Source organism: Amia ocellicauda, chromosome 14, assembly GCF_036373705.1.
Source record: "Amia ocellicauda isolate fAmiCal2 chromosome 14, fAmiCal2.hap1, whole genome shotgun sequence".
NCBI classification, from domain to species: Eukaryota; Metazoa; Chordata; class Actinopteri; order Amiiformes; family Amiidae; genus Amia; species Amia ocellicauda.
Genome location: NC_089863.1, coordinates 13,208,664 through 13,228,487, shown reverse-complemented (window position 1 = coordinate 13,228,487; position 19,824 = coordinate 13,208,664). Strand labels below are relative to the sequence as shown.

The window sequence follows — 19,824 nt, the reverse complement described above, 5'->3', positions numbered from 1 at the left end:
CATGTTTTTTCAAATCCCGTCAATTCCCTTGTTTCACCCTCCTGTAGAGAAGTTATGTAAATAGAGAACTAAACTACCAATATTATAATACAGGGGACAGTCTTTCTACAGACACACCAACTATTTAACTCATTTGGCATTTGTATTTTGTGATAATTTAAATTATACTGGATCTTTGGTTAAATAATACCAAGGTGCAGTGTCCATCGATGCACTGAGCAACTGGCTGAGTTTTGTGTTCCTGTATGAAAAATGTAAACATGACCAAATACAATTTTTTGTCTTCCTGTATCTAGTGCTTGGTATGTGCGGAGCTGAACGACTCAGCTGACAAAACAACGAGGGGGGAAATAAATTTCAAATCTGAAATTCAGAGACATATTTGACAAGTTACTTTTGTTTAACTAATTAAATGCATATGTGTATGTGTACTTGTAAATATGTGTGTGTGTGTGTGTGTGTGTGTGTGTGTATATACATACACATAAATAGTATACATGACTGGATTAAAACAAAATGTTAACAGGTACAGTGCAAATGTATCACTTTGAATTTGTTGATAGCCTAGACATTCTTATTTTGTTTAATAAATTGAGTTATGTTTTTTTGATGGTGCGGGGGGGCACTTAGAAGTTTGTAGTTTGAAACTGGAAATGTGGCACTCTAACTTTTTAATGATATATTTTTTAAAATAATTATTTTCAATAAACATCCACTTTTAAAGTACTGCCTTCTTTTAAATGGATCTCATTGATTGTCCGTCTGTGTGTCTGTCTGTTTCTATGTCTGTGTGTGTCTGTGCCATACGACAAGAGGCTGAAACGGTACATGTTTCCACTTAACCATACCTTCCTAAAAAAACGATTCACATACAATGTGCACAAAAGCCAGCATTTTGTTTCTGGTCATTAACCACCAGTACAAACTAAAATGTCATTCCTTTATGTGCCTAAACATTCACATTTTATGTCACTTGTTCTAACATTCTGGAAATCAATTGTGGCAGGATGAATTAAATACTCAGAAGTGTTTCCACAGGTACTTGTTAAAATCAAGAGCTAAAGGGTTTAACTAAGGTTTTTCCCTAATGAGAGGTCTAGCCTTCTGTTTATTTAGGCCCAAGTATAAATCCCAGGGTAATCAGACACTTTCCTTGCTACTGACTAGACTTGTTCTTCCTTCACAAAGCCCGGGTAGCAACAGTGGGACATGAGCACAAATCCATCCGAGAAATTTACTAATCTCAGTCAAACGGGATTGGAAATGTTCTGTCAAAGGCCTGACGTAGATCACTACAGAAACGGTGTCAGGTCCCCAGAGAGCACAGACTGATTTGAAGTCTCCGCTGCAGAAATTAGTAACATCCAAACATAACTTTAATGATCCAATTAAACCAAGAGGACTTTAATTTGGTGACAGGTGGCAGTGTCTACCGTAACAGAAAGGCAAAAGGGACGTGTTTGATGTGGCCAGCTGTGCTGCTTGTGGGATCGGCCTGATTAGTATCACATCCCTTGTATGGAGCCAAAGTGTGCTGCAAGGACATTTAAATGCGGCTTTTAGGGTGAGGCTGTCCTGATGCTCGGATGATGTACAGCTTCTGTGCCCGCTTTCGTTGTCGCTGGAGGAGGAATCTAGAGCAGAACAAATACAAAAATCAGACCTGTTTTAATATTGCTATGGCAACCTGGCAGGTGGCTGCTTGACCTGCCGCTTCTGTTTCCACGGCAATCGCCACAGCTGGGCGCTGATTGGCTGGGCCGTTGCCAGGGTAACAGACAGCTGATTCCAGAAGCGAGTGGGCCTGGTGTTTAATGATTAAACAAAAAGATGACGGCTTACTGTTTCTTTTTCTCTTTTTTCTCTCTTTTGTCTTTCTTTCCGTTTATTCTGGGTCTTGTTTCTGTGTTTATCCAGATTGCACTTCACAAGCAAAGCCACAGGCCCAACAGGATTTCTGTCATTCCAAAACCGAAGATTTACGTTTGTACAGTATTTCGGTGACTTCTGAGAGCTTTCAGCTTTTGTTCCTTTCGTTCACAAGGGAATTTCTATATCGTTATGCATTTATGTATTTGTTTATTTTAGATTTCTTTACAATTATTCACAATGCATTATTAGTATCAAGTCTTGAATGCCACTAAAACTGCATACATCATTGCAGACAAACGTTACAGCTTTCCAAGCTTCAACAGGTGACCCTCTTTTTGACAGGAGTTAATGTAACTCAGCCTGTGCTTGTGACGTCATTTCTCTGGAGTGTAGAAATAGCTGATGTTTCTACATAGTAGGTTTACAAGTGACAGCTGTTAGAAGCCAGGTATCATCTTTACATCTGCTTTTCTCAGATTTTTCATATTTTATATCTATTCATTGCTTTGTAATTCATGGGAATTCATGGGATCGATGTGCATTCATATTCAAGTGAGACATCCACAGAGGGGAATCTTGCCTACATCCCAGGTAAACAGCAGTACAGATCAATACCTCGACTTTCTCCAATCTGACATCTGCACGTACAGCACTGATCCTCGAGTGAACAAGTTACAGAATGAAAAAAATGTCATCCAATGATCACAAGGAGCAATGCATAAAAAATGCTGGCCCCATTACTGAATAGGGGTTTGTCTTGTTTATAGCCCAGTTACAACAGACAATATCATGAGTGATTATGATATCATCATGACCACAGTATTATAATATCGCCATTCGATCCTGATAAATAAGAAAAGCTTATTCTTATTATTATTATTATTATTATTATTATTATTATTATTATTATTATTATTATTATTAATTTGATTAGATCCATGTCTGTTAGCCACCAATCCTAGGTACCATGGGCCATGAACTTTGAGATCTCCCTCAGATATCAAGTGAACCCTACTTGGAGTTAGGCCTCGTTCACAGTGGAAGGCTTAAACTTGTAACTCCGTGCTCCTCAGAGTGACTGAAATCTAATTGACTCGGGCCTGACACGCAATAGGAACAAAATGATTCCTGTTTGGGAGATCATACAGCCAATTAGCTTCCATGAAAAGACAGAGTTCGCTGCCAATTTTGACAGAATGAGGTTGTTCCTTTTTTCTGTTCGCTCCCCCGTGTCTTTCCTGGAATTTCATGTCAAAGAAGAGAGGAAACAAAATCAGGACACTAAACCATTAGGACCTGACCATTTTTCATTGCTTTTATATACTGAATACTTACATGTGTGCAGTGTCACTGTAGACCTATAAGGCTTGATTTCAATGTCAACAGTAACTTCCATTATCACTCTGATACACTGATCACCACACTTTTAATTAGGAAAAACAGGTGTTCATGTTTAACACAACAGGCAAGAGGTTTATGGGTACAGCCATTGATCTCCCAGCAGGAGAATGGTTACCTAAGAAGAACTGAACTGTAAAAAGCTTCTTCATAGCCTGATGTCAGCATCACTCCAGTGCAAACTTGAAAATGATGCCTTAATTTAACAAGCAATTTTTCAAGCAATCGAAATATACCCTTTGTATGCATGAGCATGTCTGACGCGCCTCTTCTGATTGCACACTTCCCTGAGGAATTCACGTCAGTCAGAACAGATATGAATGGATTTGTTTTGCTACTGTGCCATACAGTTATCCTACTAATTAGCAGCAATTTCTAATTTTCTTTCCACAATCCAATGTGTGTGACTAACGATGTGTCATGTTTTGATTGCATGTTAAACGTACCCGAGAAATACAGAAGAACGGAACCGATTTCTAGGCTTCAATGAGGCCATTTCTACTAAAACTTGTTCTGTAAATTAAAAGGGACCAATTCAGTAAGAAGTTAAATATAGTTTATTATATCTTTTATTATGTCTTATACATTGAAGAAATATTAAATAAAAAAACATATGTAAATATCTTTCTTTCATTTCTAAACAGTAGATGAGACGAGAGGTTTCAGCTAAGAAAAGTGTATTATTCAAAATGGGCTAAAATCTTTCCTGTTTTCATATATATTGGAAACTACTAACAGTGGGGGAAAAAATACATGACTACAAAATGACTACATTGTTGTCTTGCCTAAGATGTATGAAGGCATTCAAAATTTTGAAGCACTGGATTTTCCATGGAAGAAACACCAATTGTTCAAAATGATCTTATATGTATAAACAGTATATATAAAAATATATAAATAAATACATATCTGTATACATACATACACACACATATGTGTGTGTGTATATATATATACACACACACACATATATATATATGTACATATTTATATACACATATATATGTATATATATATATATATATATATATATATATATATATGTAGTTTTACCATGAAGAATAAATACAAGTGGATACAGTTTTAATACATTAAAAACAGTTTTGTTTTAGCCCAGCTAAAATGAAGCATTTTACAGAATATCTATCTATATCTATCTACCCATCTAGCATACTCATTAGGCATAAAGTCAGTCCTTTGTCTCTCTACCCAAGAATCAAACATACCTAATAATAAGGAAGTGACTCCATCAGCACCTAGTATCTCTCAAGGGTATCTATGGTCAGCAAATCTATGTGCTAAAATATAGAATGACTTGCTTTTCTATCTACATGGCAAAAACTTAGCCACTCTGCACGGCTCCAGTAGCCATAGAAATGGATGCTGCCTAAATGAACATGCTACCAATCTGCAGCGTCAGGTTATACTCATGTACAATGATTAATTTATTTCTGTGCTAGTTTTGTGCAAAATGCTTGAATTGACTCTAAATGGCACAAAACCCCAAAATACACGCGGTATGGATTCTCAGCGCTACAGCAAGATGGCTTTTTCACTGTGTGATACATATATACCGCAAACCATTTGTGAAAAATGCATTGACGTTTAGTCTTTGACAGCCCACTCGGAGAGTTTTTAGTGGCCTCTTCTGTGCTTTCAGTTTAAAGGACTCTCTACTGTCTCGCCTTATGAGGTTTAGGATAGGCAGCGGCGCAAAGTGGATACGTCACTTTATAATCACCCGCACTGCATTCAAATATGGCCGACCTATCTACCTACACAGGTCAAATACGGAACAAAAGGTACTTTTCTGCCTGCTTCAACATCTCGCATCACTCTCACTTTGGATATTCATCACTTCTAGGCCGTATTACTTTATACGTGCACTGAAAGACTGTCCAAGGTCAAGTGGACTCTAATGCTAACTCCATTCCCAAAGGGGAATTTCGGGCTTCTGAACTGAACAAGATCAAAACAAGCTCAGGTTTATTAACTTTAAGGTTCCCCCGAATCAGAACTTATTTGGCAATCGAAAATGCTTTTGAAAGCCACCCTTCAACAGATAATAAACAAACAGATATTGTGTCCTCTTAAAAGTGAAATTTGTAGTTTTCACCAGCATTCTCAGTTACAAACAAGAGCTCTTCAGCTCAAGTGAACAAGTGATTCAAGAGACCAACTGAAGCCCCAAGAGTGTGTCCCTTTAACCACTTTCTTTCCAGCTACTTTTAACTGACTGCCGCCATTTTGGTTGACCTCACTTATATGGTAAAGAGCTCTACAGTATACTGGCTAAGCTGGTGCCCAGATGGCATCGATTTTGTAGTACATTTTACACAACAAGTAATTAAACCACAATCTTCCACCATTTTGGCTCCTGCTCCTGCATAGTCTTCATTCAAAAAATACTGACTGCAAGGTCAGTTTCTTCTATTCCCTACCCCTCCAGTTGGGCAAAACAGAAACCCCTCCTTTACCCACGCCTCACCACAATTCCCTCTTCTTAGGCCTCCGATTCCGATTGGTCAGTGGCCACGCTACCATTGCGTTCCCCTTGGCCCAACTGGTCCTCCTTCTCCACCGTCCCACCCCTGGGAATCCCCGTCAAGGTCTCCATCCCTTTATTGCCATTGGCCGACGAACTGTCCAAGTTTTTGGCTAGGCTGCCCATCAAGTGGGGCCCCTCCCACTTATGCTCATCCAGTCGGCTGGAAATGGACCAATAGAGGTGGGCTTCCAGGCGGGCTGTGGCCAAGGAGAGGTCCCGGGCGGAGCAGGAGGGCGTGTCCACCTCAAAGGTGTGGTGGAAAGCTCCATAGTCAACATCGAAGAAGCCCTCTGCCAGGGACATCATAGGACTGAAACGGTGGCCCCAGAGGACCTCTTCAGCCAGGTAAGAACTGCGCGCCTGACAAGTCATTCCTGAGTAAGAAGGAGACACAGGTCACCCAGTCTGCTACTACTGAGCATTACCCTTAACCATCATCCAGACCAGGAGAAACCACATCAGAGCTACAGCACAAAGCACCTACCTAAAAGGTTAGGAAGACATTAAACAACAGGCACATGCAGATTTTGTCAATTTCTCCTTTAAACTTTATCGCATACAGTGGCTTTGCAAGACATGAATCAGGTCAGTTTATATTGGGGGTGTTCAGTTCTCTGTTCTACTGCTTCCTTTTCCTTCAATCCCTAGCTTTCTCCTACAACTTCTCCCTCATCTATCTCTGTCCCTTCGCAGCCACTCACCTCCCACGCCCAGTTCTGGTCTTTCTCCCACCAGACGCGGGACCTTGGAGAGCAGAAGTGGGTCAAGCTCATCCTAATTCCTGCTTCATCCTGCTTAGTCATTGTTATGCATGGGCTTCAACCACGCACATGACAAACTGGCAAGGCTAAAATTATGATATTGAGAAGAATGGAAAATGACCCTGTTCTGGTTGCACCCCTAAACACCTGCCTTTCATCTACCTGCTCTGATCTCCATCACCGTGCAACCAGACATTTCCATCAGGTCATAGCTGAACCCCCCTTTCCCCCTATACTGACAGTCGAAACTCCCGGGGGTCTTCGGACACTCACTCACCCGTGGCCTCCACCATGCCCTCCAGAATGACAACAATCTCAAAGTCATCCTTGTCCAGGTGGGCGTGGGACATGTCCCAGAAGGGAGAGCAGGGGTCAATCTCGTGCGAGATTACCAGCGGGGACACCAGGAAGAGCCTGTCATCACCCGTCTCGAAGCCCACACTGATGTCCGTCTGGTCCAGGGGGATGAACTCTCCTGGGGAAACAGCATACATGAGGAGGACACATGAGAGGCCGATTGGTTTTGGGAACCTCTGTCAAGGGCCTATCAGAGCGGCAGGTATTCGATACCCCAACTTATGAAACACGGCCCAAAGCAGCTCGGTTTCAATCCATTTCATTCTTCAAACTACGGTGATGAATATAATGCAAAATGTGTTTCCTGCTTCTGTTATGTGCAGCATTCTACACATGCATAAGGCATCACCCTGGGGCAGCAGAGTCTGTACAACCACAACTGCCTGTGGTGAGCGATAAACACACAGAGCAGCGCCCCAGGAGCACAATTTCATATTTCAAATAATTCGTTCAAATATAAATCAGAACCGGCTTGTACTGCTAATTCCAGCTGTTTTGCCAAGAAGGAGATAAAAAAAAAGTGTAATACTGAAAGGAGGTGGGGGGGGCACAAACAACCAAACAAGAAGTTACATGATATTTATTCATGTAAGAGCCTGGAAATGGGCAGTCCATTGTTTGTTTTGGTTGTGAAGTGTACTTGTCATTGTCCTGGAATAATCCCAGCCAAAAAAAGGAGATTGTGTAGCTACAGGAATTTATTTTATAAACGGCAAAAATAATCTGGCATCTTTTCATACCCCATTTCATTTTATTACTTTCTTAACAAAACATTAAGCATGCAAATGACAGATGCCCCGGAGGCACTTGGGAGATGAAACACATTTTGTAAGTTGTCTCTAAGGCACCACAAAGTAATAAATACAAGCTAACAATCAAGCTGGCTACATTTACTTAATAACCCTAAACATAAAAAGGAAACAGTTTTATTAAGAAAACTGAATTATGAAATGTTTGCCCTTGTTAGTTTGTAGTTTGTTTGTTATCTCCCGTGCCTGATCGATTTCCCTTAGTGGTGCACCTGGGACAGAGATCCTACACATGCTAAGCAATGTTGACGTAGATCAGATCACACCACATTAGATTGGTTTGGTTACTTGATTGCCCAGTACGGTCTATTTCATTCTCCCTTCCTTTCTCACGGATGCCCCGGAGATGATGCTTATTGCACAAAGCACTTTTTATTGTTCACCTTTAATGAATCAACTTCTTAGTTCTGACCAGTGAAGCAAGGAGTGTTTCGGCATGTTCGGTAATTTCAAAATCATTTGCACTCAATGCTTTAATTTCTGGAGCAAATAAGCTTTCATCAAGTTAGTGGACTTGCTTAATCAATTCACACCGTGACTGTGAACAACACAGATTTTGCAGTGCAACTCCCTGTTCACTCCCCGGCTAGGTGAACTCACCCTCCTGTGTCTGTTTGGATTTGATAAGCTTGGCGCGGATGTTGGCGCCCACGATGTGCGAGCTGCGCAGGTCGCCCACGCGGAACATCAGACACAGCTTGTCGTCGCGCAGGGAGATGACAGCGTTTTTGGAAAACACCAGGGTCTCAGCTCGCTTGTTGGGCTGAGAGATCTTCACAAACATGCAGCCCACCTGCTCAGAGACAACACATGGTGGACAGGTAGGCCAATCACAGGAAGAAGAAACAAGATGGGAAATGTGGTTTATTGTAACCTTGGGGCAGGACGGAGCAAAAACATAAATAAAACATCAGTGAGTTGAGGACTGTTTTAGGACTGTTTAGGACTGTTTAAACAAGAGATAAACGAGTCTTGAAGGACTGACTCTAAACTAATGCTAAACTCTACAAAAAAAATTCTGGAAGAGAACCCACTACTAGCCACCCAATGAAAAAGACAAGCCAAAGAGCTTTCAAAGGGAAGATCATGCCAGTCCTAAGAGTAAGTCATAGTACCATCAGGCTGCCCCACCATTGCTCATAAATTCCTCTGGAAGCGCATGAACCTGAACGTATTGATCTTCTACTTGCAGGTCGGCTTCCTCCCTGAGGTTACGCACAGACGTCTACGCTACGTAGTAAATTAGGCTACAGATAGAAAACCTCACCATGAAGGCGTTAACCATGGATCCTAGAATAGCTTGCAGCAGCAGGAGGATTGTGCCCACAGGACACTGGTCAGTGATGACTCGGTGGCCATAGCCAATGGTGGTCTCGGTCTCAATGGAGAAGAGGAAAGCTGAAATGAAGCCATTGACGTTGTTCACACAAGGGATCCAGGAATTGTCTTCCAGGTGGTCTAGATCCCCTCTGAAGAAGGGGTGGAAAAAGAATGAAAAGACTAATGAAATGTACACACAGGGTAGTCCATTTCCATCCTACCTTATCCTGACTTTTTCTATTTTTGGAACAGGTTGCCAACTTTACGCATCTCATTCACCACTTAAGGAGGTTCCCCTAGCAAAGACCTTCCACCAATGCCAAGAAGATAAACTTCACCATTGAGAGTAAAGGTCAGTTACATGTTTAAAGGAGGCACCACATTGGGAATAACTGTGGAATTGTTCAGAGATGCTCAAAAACGTCCTTTACAATAAACAGCAGCACAGACACCTGTTAAATTTAGATAAAGAGTTAAATTGTGAGGCATGGTTTTATCCCAACTCACAGCCCACCTTGTGTGAGCCAGGACAGATCGTTTGCCCACCTGCAGTAGGCAATGAGGTACCAGATGGCACCAAAGAACAGCCAGGTGACAGCGTAGGCCATGACAAAGACGAATAGGGAGCAGCGCCAGTTGAGGTCGACCAGCGTGGTGAAGATGTCCGTCAGGTAGCGATAGGTCTCTCTGACATTGCCGTGCTGCACATTGCAACGCCCGTTCTTCTCCACGTAACGCTGCCTCCGTCTTTTGCTGCGCCCTGCGAGTGAGCAATGAAGTCCAAAAATCATTGACAATCCAAAAAAGCGTGGCGTGAATCTCAGAGTACAAGCTATCTGTTAAATAATTAAATACTCACCCCATCCACAACGCCCTCTCTCCCATCCTGAACCACCCCCTGGAATCTTCTTCCTCCTCTGTCTAGCAATAGCCTCTGCCTCCGCCTCCCGGGCTGCCAGTTTGGACTGGAATGACCTGTTGTTGGTGGAGGGATTTGGGGGGGTGTCTTCGGTGAACACATCTCCCAGGTCACCAGGCTGAGTGAGCACCCCCATTGGTTCCTCCTCCGCCGCCACCACCGCCTCCTCCTCCTTCTTCTCCACTGCCTCCACTTTTTCAGACACCGGCATGGAGAGGGATTCTGGGAGAGAGGTGAATGCAGAATTTTCTAGGGCCATTTCCCTTGTGCACTTGTGCCGAGTTTCTTTGCGCTGATGTTAGTGCTTACTGTTTGTGGACATCTGAGGAGAAAAAAAATATATAAAAGCTAGCATCTCGTAGCATATGAAGCGAACTCAAGATAGGCCCATTCATTTTTTGTATCAGTGATTCATGTGTCTCACACATTTCCAAACAAGAATCTCGCATTCGACATCATTCCTCATACCTCATTCAATACCTATACCCTCTCAGCCAAATGGAATAAATAATGCTTCAAATTCTTCGCAATGTGCAGATCTGCAGCTAAAGGCTGAATCAAATTCCTGTGCTCGGTCTTCTGGGATTGAAATCTGAGACCCCGTTGAGCTGGCTGCCTGGTGACGCCAAATAGATACACTTTCCAGAGATAAAATCAGCTCTGCGAGGCTGTATGGTTCAGTAGGCATCTCCTCAGTGTGTGGAAGATCTAGGGTGGATGATATTTGAAGTAACTGGAATGCGTGCTGTGCATTTAACTAGAAATAACCATTGTTGCTTTGTTAAGAGCTTGACATGGGAAAGCCCTGGGGCTCCTTAGGACAACCCAGAGAAAACTACACCAAAAGTTGCCCTTTTCTCTGCATCACGCGGTGTGACTCATTTCTTACACTTGAAAGACACATCTCCTCAATCTTTAGCCCTGCAGCTGATCTCTTTTTCTTGTTTTGTTTTCATTCTTCTTTTTTAGGGGAGGGGGTTCCATGCATCTCTTATGCAAGGATGCCTCTTTCCTCTCTTGCATTCAAAGGAAGAGCGGATCGCTAATCTGCTAAATTCTGACCACCTTTTCCGCATCTCTGGAGGCGCAGACACTGAACTCCCCTCACTGTGCCAAAGTGCGGTGATCAAGGTGTTTTTCAGGAGAATACCAGGGCACACTGGATTAGGGTTGGAGAAATAAGGACTCATAATGACAGATTGAGAATTTCAGCCGCAGATGATGCTCTGTTTTGAGGCCTATGGGCACCAGTACTGCTATTTATACTGCAGATTCCCCCTCAGGCAATAGAAACCATATGGAAAGTATGCCTGGCTGAACACAAAGCCTACCTACAATGTAATCTGGGTCATGTGGCAAAGATGTTATGGAAAAGCTGAACAAAAAGTAATATCAAACGAAATGCAACAATCATGAAGTGGATGGGACTGTTGGGATGACTAAGGATCATGATGTATACCTACTATGGTTCTATAATATAAAAATATATTGTAATAGTCAAGATTTCTTAAGATACCCAAATGCTTAAACCAGTATTTAGGTGCGTTGGAAACATATTCCACAAGAGGTGGACTGCCTGCAAAATAAATGATGTAACTGCCAACAGAGGGATCCCTCCATTTCTGTCATGCCACCTCTCCTATATATGTATTGGCTATGAGAGAGACTGAAAACCTGACTGATATAGGCCCCCAATTTTTAAAAGCCACATTGGAAGGTATCCACTTCTCCGTATCCCATGTATAGAAGAATTAACACCACCCTCCGAAGGGACCAAGTCCTTATAAAGTGTCTCTCATTTTCCAGGATTTAATTTGTAAAGTGGCACTAGATAATGAAAACAATCAGCTATGTTAAAACAGCCCTTTCCAAATTAAGAATATTTCAGCGTCTCATTGTCATGGTTTCAGCACCCCCTTTGTCTAAGCCTGTATTATGTGCTTTTTTATTTGTGATTCTAAATAGGATCTAGCTTTTTTTTTTTTCATTTCATAATGCTGTTAGGGAACAGCTGCCGGTTTAGTCGTTGGCTAATTACATGAGGATTCTAAGCATCTCCACTTAATTCAGCCGAGGTCGTTTCTGGGGGAGAAAACACAATCAGTGATTAAACCTCCCAGTTTCAAGCGAGGTTGGCACCAACGTCTGCCCATGCCTGCACAAGTCACCATTGTCCACAACAGTGGGACGGCCCTGGCGAAGGCATATTGTTTGACTGTTGCATTTTATAATGACTGACGAATTAGATTGTTGTATCACTCGAGGAAGAGCACACAAGACAGGCTGATGGATGACATCTTGCCCCAACAGCTGGCCACCCACCATGAAGACAGTCTAGCTCAGCAGCTCCAGGCAGAGTGAGAGCTACATCTTGGGGAGTAGTGATCCAATCATTCAAGCCAGAATATACTGCAGGAGAGTGCCAGAGATTTGGCGACTCTCCACCTTGCAACCTTGATATTGCTGTTTACCCACAGCCTACCATGGCTATTAACATGGTGGTAAAAGAAAATACAGTATATACACTCACCTAAAGGATTATTAGGAACACCTGTTCAATTTCTCATTAATGCAATTATCTAACCAACCAATCACATGGCAGTTGCTTCAATGCATTTAGGGGTGTGGTCCTGGTCAAGACAATCTCCTGAACTCCAAACTGATGTCTGAATGGGAAAGAAAGGTGATTTAAGCAATTTTGAGCGTGGCATGGTTGTTGGTGCCAGACGGGCTGGTCTGAGTATTTCACAATCTGCTCAGTTACTGGGATTTTCACGCACAACCATTTCTAGGGTTTACAAAGAATGGTGTGAAAAGGGAAAAACATCCAGTATGCGGCAGTCCTGTGGGCGAAAATGCCTTGTTGATGCTAGAGGTCAGAGGAGAATGGGCCGACTGATTCAAGCTGATAGAAGAGCAACTTTGACTGAAATAACCACTCGTTACAACCGAGGTATGCAGCAAAGCATTTGTGAAGCCACAACACGTACAACCTTGAGGCGGATGGGCTACAACAGCAGAAGACCCCACCGGGTACCACTCATCTCCACTACAAATTGGAAAAAGAGGCTACAATTTGAACAAGCTCACCAAAATTGGACAGTTGAAGACTGGAAAAATGTTGCCTGGTCTGATGAGTCTCGATTTCTGTTGAGACATTCAGATGGTAGAGTCAGAATTTGGCGTAAACAGAATGAGAACATGGATCCATCATGCCTTGTTACCACTGGTGGTGGTGGTGTAATGGTGTGGGGGATGTTTTCTTGGCACACTTTAGGCCCCTTAGTGCCAATTGGGCATCGTTTAAATGCCACGGCCTACCTGAGCATTGTTTCTGACCATGTCCATCCCTTTATGACCACCATGTACCCATCCTCTGATGGCTACTTCCAGCAGGATAATGCACCATGTCACAAAGGTCGAATCATTTCAAATTGGTTTCTTGAACATGACAATGAGTTCACTGTACTAAACTGGCCCCCACAGTCACCAGATCTCAACCCAATAGAGCATCTTTGGGATGTGGTGGAACGGGAGCTTCGTGCCCTGGATGTGCATCCCACAAATCTCCATCAACTGCAAGATGCTATCCTATCAATATGGGCCAACATTTCTAAAGAATGCTTTCAGCACCTTGTTGAATCAATGCCACGTAGAATTAAGGCAGTTCTGAAGGCGAAAGGGGGTCAAACACAGTATTAGTATGGTGTTCCTAATAATGCTTTAGGTGAGTGTATAAGTGATGTAGAGATGCTAGGGAATGTCTACAGATCTGGAGAAACAATGTTACCATCATTATGTTTGAAAGAGGGACATTTAATACATGTCAGTGAAATGTCTTTAATCATGATTCTTCCATAGACACACACACATACACACCAATTTCAATGTAGTTAAAAGTAAACTACTACCAGTTTGAAAATGTTTAATAACCCAGCTATAAGTATTGGATTATGCATTTACTAAGGGTTAATACTGTATATGAGACCAGCCTTGACTTAATCATATGCACTTGGTAGAGGTCAGTGTCTCTCAGGTTAGTCTGACATACTCAGAGTTAAAGGAAGCAGAATCTCTTTGTGGTGAAACTCAATGAAACTGTACATCGAAATGAAACATGGACCCAGCTAGGCCAAAGAGAGCCGTCCTTTTTTTTCTACAGCTTTTGCCTCTCCAAGTTCATCCATTCACACCAGAACAGGATGGAGAGAGTCTCTTGAATCCTCTCTGTAGAGATTTTTTTTTTTTTTAAATCACTGCCATATTTGGAGGAGGGGAGAATCGCACGTCATATGTGCTGAGTAATCTCTTCGTCCATCTTTTGAATTGCGAGTCCTGTATGAATAATAGATAAGTACTGTCGCATCGAAGGCCAGGACCAGCTTTCAAATTCACCACAATATATATTGAAGTGTATAGCAGCAATCCAAAAACTGCATCACATGTTCTATAGAGTGTATCTCCTGCACCAGTACCATTAAAAAACTCCCACTCATATCATGCAGAGAAAATCCCTACAATTAAAAGCTACAGAACTCAGGCACTGTCACTTGTATAACTGGTAGGAGCCAGCACTCACTTCATAAATGGCCTATTGGCTTTCCCATCGATCCTGTGTCAGCATTCCTCTGACAGGTCTACAACCCTGCCAGTCCCCCCCACCCCCCACCTCTGACAGCTAACATTTGCAAATGACCCGTAATTAGTGCTAATCGCTTGTTAAATAGCTGGATATAGTGTGGCTGTGAGAAAAGCAAGGAAAATGCCAATTGGGAGAGTTCCATTGAATGGCAGTGTGGTGGATGAGAAGGCCCTTCAGGATTTCCTTGCACTCAGCAGGGGAGTTCAATAGCTCAGTTTTATCCCCGCAGAAAAGCCCAGGCTAGTTTGCCATCAAGAGTGGCCTCTTCGTTAAGACCCTCATTCCCTAGTGGGGTTTTTGCATTGTCTTTAACATTGACTTGAAGCTGGCAGATCATGATTTTTGTGCATTGGGGGTATCCCCAAGTAGTAACACTACTACAGTTACACACAATTAAACTCATCCTTTTATAATAATTGTATAAATACTGTATACCTATATATATATATTACCATTGATGTTAATGTCTATAGACACATTAAGTTATAATTGTACGTGTATGTATGTTACTGTAACGTGATTATTTTACCATTTAAAACCTCAGAACCATTTTGTGTTTCTTTTCTGTAAGCTCTTCCCTAGCCCCATAGATGGATAAAAAGACAGATACGTAGTTCACCAGTACAAGCTGAGCCTACAGCTCATACAGCCTACGATGGATCACACGTCTGTGCGATGGGACTCTTATCTCGTCCCCCATCTACAGAAACAAACAAACAAACCATGAATAACATTCAGTTGTGTCGTCTTAATCTCTTGCATTACCACTGTTTTCAGCATTTGTGCCACCTGTGTAGATTTTAGGGGGGAGGACTGGGGGGACCCGTCCCCCACAATGTTGAGAGAATGTTACATTGTCCCCCCAGATAATGTATGCCCGGCTCCATCGTCGTAGGGGACACCTCTCCCGCGATTCTGAATCCAAACCTACGGCACTGAGTTTTGCTAACCACCAGACAATTTGTGTGAGCTTGCAGTTCCATCTTCATCTCTCCGAGGCAGGTGAGATAACTGCAGTGGTACACAGCGTTGAATAACAACAGGCAATTCCAAATTGAGAGGGTGGAGGGGAGGGGAGGGCAGAGGGGAAAGGGGGATAATGCAAAGGATACTAAACTATTTAAAACAACAGGGAGAAATATGTCATGCAGTGCCCATTAAACTAGGAAAGACCTGGAGGAAGATGTCTTAAAATACCTATATACATATGTACTGCACAAATACGCCACACTGCTCACAGCTTTGCTGCCAAAAAATGCAAAATCAAACAGGTCTATTTCGAGGGACAACAGCGCTGGGATGCAAACAAGCACAGGCAAAGCTCCTCTAACACCTTCCGCCGAAAGGAGCAGGCCAGGGGGGGGGTGGGGTGGATGTCAACACTGTGGAATAAGGCACAGTCATGCTTGTAGCATTACAGCATCCTTCGCTGTGTGACGAGATAAGGAGCTCTACAGACAGAACTCTCTTGACAAACAACTTCACTCACCAGATTTAATCAAGAGTTGCACAGGGTGTCAGATTAGCACAGGGGACGGTGGGTAACCAGACTGGAGAGAAAAAAGCCGACTGACATACTGTAACCCTCCCCGTACAGGCAGACACACACAGGACAGCAAGGTAATTGTGAACCAGCTCTTTTGAAAGTTTCTGTGGCATGTTAAGCAGGCAATACAAATATGGTTACAGTGTAGAAAAGACCATTTGAATGTGGTAAACTGCTGTAAGTGGTGGGTGAGGGATTCATACTGGTACCGGTACTGGTTAATGTTTAGCTCTTACATATAATGTAACACAAACATGATCCTTAATAGTTCTGCCCCCAAACCACAACAAACCACACCCCCCCCCCAAAAAAAAAAAAATGTGCGAGTAAATCTAATATTTTTTAACCTAAAGCGAATGCCAATGTATTTTTCCATTGAGCATAAGGTGCAGGAAGGCACAGTTCAGAACTCATAATTAAACTCAAATGTGATTGCCTGATGGTATCTTGGAAAGTGCTGTACCTTCTTCAGTGTTGGGCGCCAGAAAGATGTGACAGGAACCAGTCATTAATTATATGTTCACGGTTTGGGAGCACCGCTGACGTGTTCATTATGCCAGTGCCCCATGAGACCTGTTATTAATATTATCATCACACTTTTTAAGTGGTATTTTAGCCAGGGGGTGGGGACTCTCGAAGGAAAGGGACCTACTGAAGTTTGAAAATGTGACAAATTTAAGACTGCACACATCAGTTCTTCATACCACCTTTACTTTCTTAACATTTACTTTGATCATAGTAGTAGTAGTAGTAGTAGTAGTAGTAGTGGTAGTAGCAGAAATAAAATTATAATAATAAACACCAGTGTGGGATTACATAAACATACAGACAAGTCAACAGATGTATATATGTGTGAGCAGAAGTGTTTCCTCCGATGCCTTATGAATAAATAATACAGAACAAATTGAGGACATGAATACAAGAGAGTGTATTTTCCATTGGACAGTTTACTTTTAACCGTTAACATGCTATACACGATCCAATTAATTTGTTTTTATATAATCTATTCAGATGTTAAGTAATATTGATGTCTCCACTTGACACATCACACCCCACTGCCCCTCAACAGCACAACCTAAAACACACACACACACACACACACAAAAAAGGTAGATTTATACGAGTATGGTTCATTATGTAAGTGTAATCAATTTGTCAGTCTTTATGAGGCTACCTTCAGCGTTCTGTCAGGTTTAATTAAACTAACAATCTCACACATACACAAGCTTTATTATATACAATGAATTATGATACCAAGCCAGTATTATTGCAACACACACAACAGCATATTGTAAGCGCCACTGAATCGCAAACTGCCCTTACCTGCCGGCTCCGGTTTTGATCTGTAATTGGCGTGTGTCTTGTCCTCGATATATTGTCCTCTTTCTTATTTATTTAATGAACCCAGATGCTCGCTTAGATTAGCAATCCCCGTTGATTCGAATGTTAGTGCCAATGGGAGAACACAGCGTTCCATTTGTTTTGGACACATCTATATTTAGAATTGGTTTCCCACGCTGAAACATAAAACATAACACACTATCGCGTCCATACCTCAAAAAACATCAATTATTCATAGTCAAAAATAAAAAAAAATAGGCAAAAGAAGGAGAGAGAAAGAGAGAGGGGGGCATTTCATCACGCATCTAAAACCCCTTTCCTTCGCTACGCAGGTGTCGATTCCATCCTGATAAACGCAGAGACCTTTTTTTTGATGATCAGAAAGATTTAAAAAAGGAGAGAAGTGCACATGATCTATATACAGACGTATATTATTCTGCAAAGGAAACGGACACCGCTATGTACATCCAAACGTGCGTAGTCCTATGTAGGCGACCCACAGACAGTTCATTTGCGCATCTGCGCTAATCTGGTTGCTCGGCGCTCTAGACACCTACACCCTCCCTCCCTCCTCCCTGCCTGCCTGCCTGCCTGCCTGCCTTTCTCCTCCCCCCGCTGCCCGTGATTCAGCGAGGCTTGAATTACCAGCTGCCTCCGCCACTGTGGAGCATCAGACGTGGGGTCACGGCCATGCTTTCAGGGGAATTGCTTTGAATCATTTTGTTATTTTGGTCTTCTTCTCTTTTATGTCCCTGATCTGCTGTGGGGAGTCAAAGGAAACATCAACAGTGATAGACCTCCTCCTCCATCTGCTCCATCTCCACTTCCTCCACCTCCTTCTTGTTCTTCTTGTTCTTCCTCTTCTACTACTACTACTACTACTTGGTGTAATACTTTTTCTGCCCCTTTTGACTTTATTACTCAAACTCCCTCCCGCTGAATTGGTGACCATTTTTAATAACTGGAGACCATCAGTAAGACAATGGATGAGGATGTTGTCATATAATGTTATATCAGTCCCTCGCTATCCTACAGTCTTAGACTGAATGTGTTACATTTCACACATTCTGTGTTTGTTCAAGGACAACACAACGTTGTTCAGATTCACCAAAGCACAGCCCAACAATGTGTCCTTTAAACACAATAATGTGTTCTGTTCTCCCCACCCAGACTTAAAAAGACACAATATTGTGTTGTGCTTTGGTGAATTGTCACACAAAATTGTGTGTCCTTGAACATACACAGAATGTTTAAAAGTGTACACATTTAAGTTTACACGTCTGTATTTAGAGTGTAGTGATGGGAATTGTCTTAGGTTAAACCATACCTACTCCCAGGTCCATGCACAGATATGACTGCTAATCAGCTGTATTTCACCTTATTTCTAAATTCCACAATCTGCAGTAAAATTAGCAGGCTAAATTTGGACCAATCTTTTGAACTGCTGTTCCTCTCATGTTAGACAGGGAAGCATGTGTTCCTGGTACATTATGTTGAAAGCTAGTGTTTCCTAATCCAATCACGCCTACATCTACCTAACATGACACATTGTCCACCCACCTCATAATAAACTTTAAAACAGAACTGATTTTCAACTTGGGAAAGCTAAGCGGGTTGTAGTGAAAAGTCTCTTATTTGCTCTGATGTGAAGTATCATAGCTCAGCACAGTATTTGAGTGTTTAGGCTAATGGATTGCCGTATCTGTATTAGCAGAGCATTTTTAAAAAAAAAAACATCACTATAAAGAAAGGGAAAATATGAAATTGGATATTACCAAGGTTTAATTAGGGGTACGCATAACAGTCTTATGATTTCATTGATTGAGATTGTTGACAGATCAACAGAATTTTTATATTATTTTAGCTAAATGTTGCATTCAAATTAAGTTAAATGATCTAGTGAGGGTTATATTTTGGCTAGGGTTAGGGTAAGAGTCCCCAGTAAACCTAAGATGTTGTTAAGGTGAGGATTGCTTTGAGTTAACTGAATCAGGTGTACAATTGTATGTGCCTAATTTGAAATGGTGCTGTTGTCTAGGTTTGGAGTTCAGCAATGCAATTCATAAATGTATACAATATCCATGTCAGTGTCTCAGAAATAATGCAATAATAATCCTGTTGAGATGAATAAACCATCAAAAAAGGATAACAAACTGCAAGGTAAAATTCATTAGAATTCAAAGTGTGTAAAAATACTTTGTCTGCATGTAAGAGCTGGTTGCTTTATACATGTTTGGATATGTATATTTTAGTATGCATCTGAATATCAGAAATAGCAATCGACATAATAGCAGTAGCGGTAGTACTACTA

At 41.9% G+C, this 19,824-nt stretch overlaps 1 protein-coding gene across 1 annotated transcript; it reads right to left on the bottom strand.

Annotated features, from left to right (window-relative positions):
- Positions 1-4,322: 4,322 nt before the first annotated feature.
- kcnj9 (potassium inwardly rectifying channel subfamily J member 9) lies at positions 4,323-18,047 on the bottom strand. The gene is made up of 7 exons (XM_066723131.1): positions 17,496-18,047; positions 9,925-10,306; positions 9,612-9,825; positions 9,013-9,214; positions 8,346-8,538; positions 6,857-7,054; positions 4,323-6,192 (listed from the first exon to the last, which is right to left on the bottom strand). Exons 2-7 carry the CDS (start codon positions 10,241-10,243, stop codon positions 5,774-5,776), a joined length of 1,545 nt encoding a protein of 514 aa, XP_066579228.1. The 5' UTR covers positions 10,244-10,306; positions 17,496-18,047; the 3' UTR covers positions 4,323-5,773.
- Positions 18,048-19,824: the final 1,777 nt, after the last annotated feature.

Bases quoted from the DNA above. Each gene is read 5' to 3' on its own strand.
- kcnj9 (XM_066723131.1), bottom strand. From the start codon at position 10,243: ATGGCCCTAGAAAATTCTGCATTCACCTCTCTCCCAGAATCCCTCTCC. The intron at 8,539-9,012 runs GTGAGGTTTTCT...GTCTCTGAGCAG, and splicing joins CCATGGTTAACGCCTTCATG to GTGGGCTGCATGTTTGTGAA. The intron at 6,193-6,856 runs GTGAGTGAGTGT...CTTCTTACTCAG, and splicing joins GGGCATGGTGGAGGCCACGG to GAATGACTTGTCAGGCGCGC.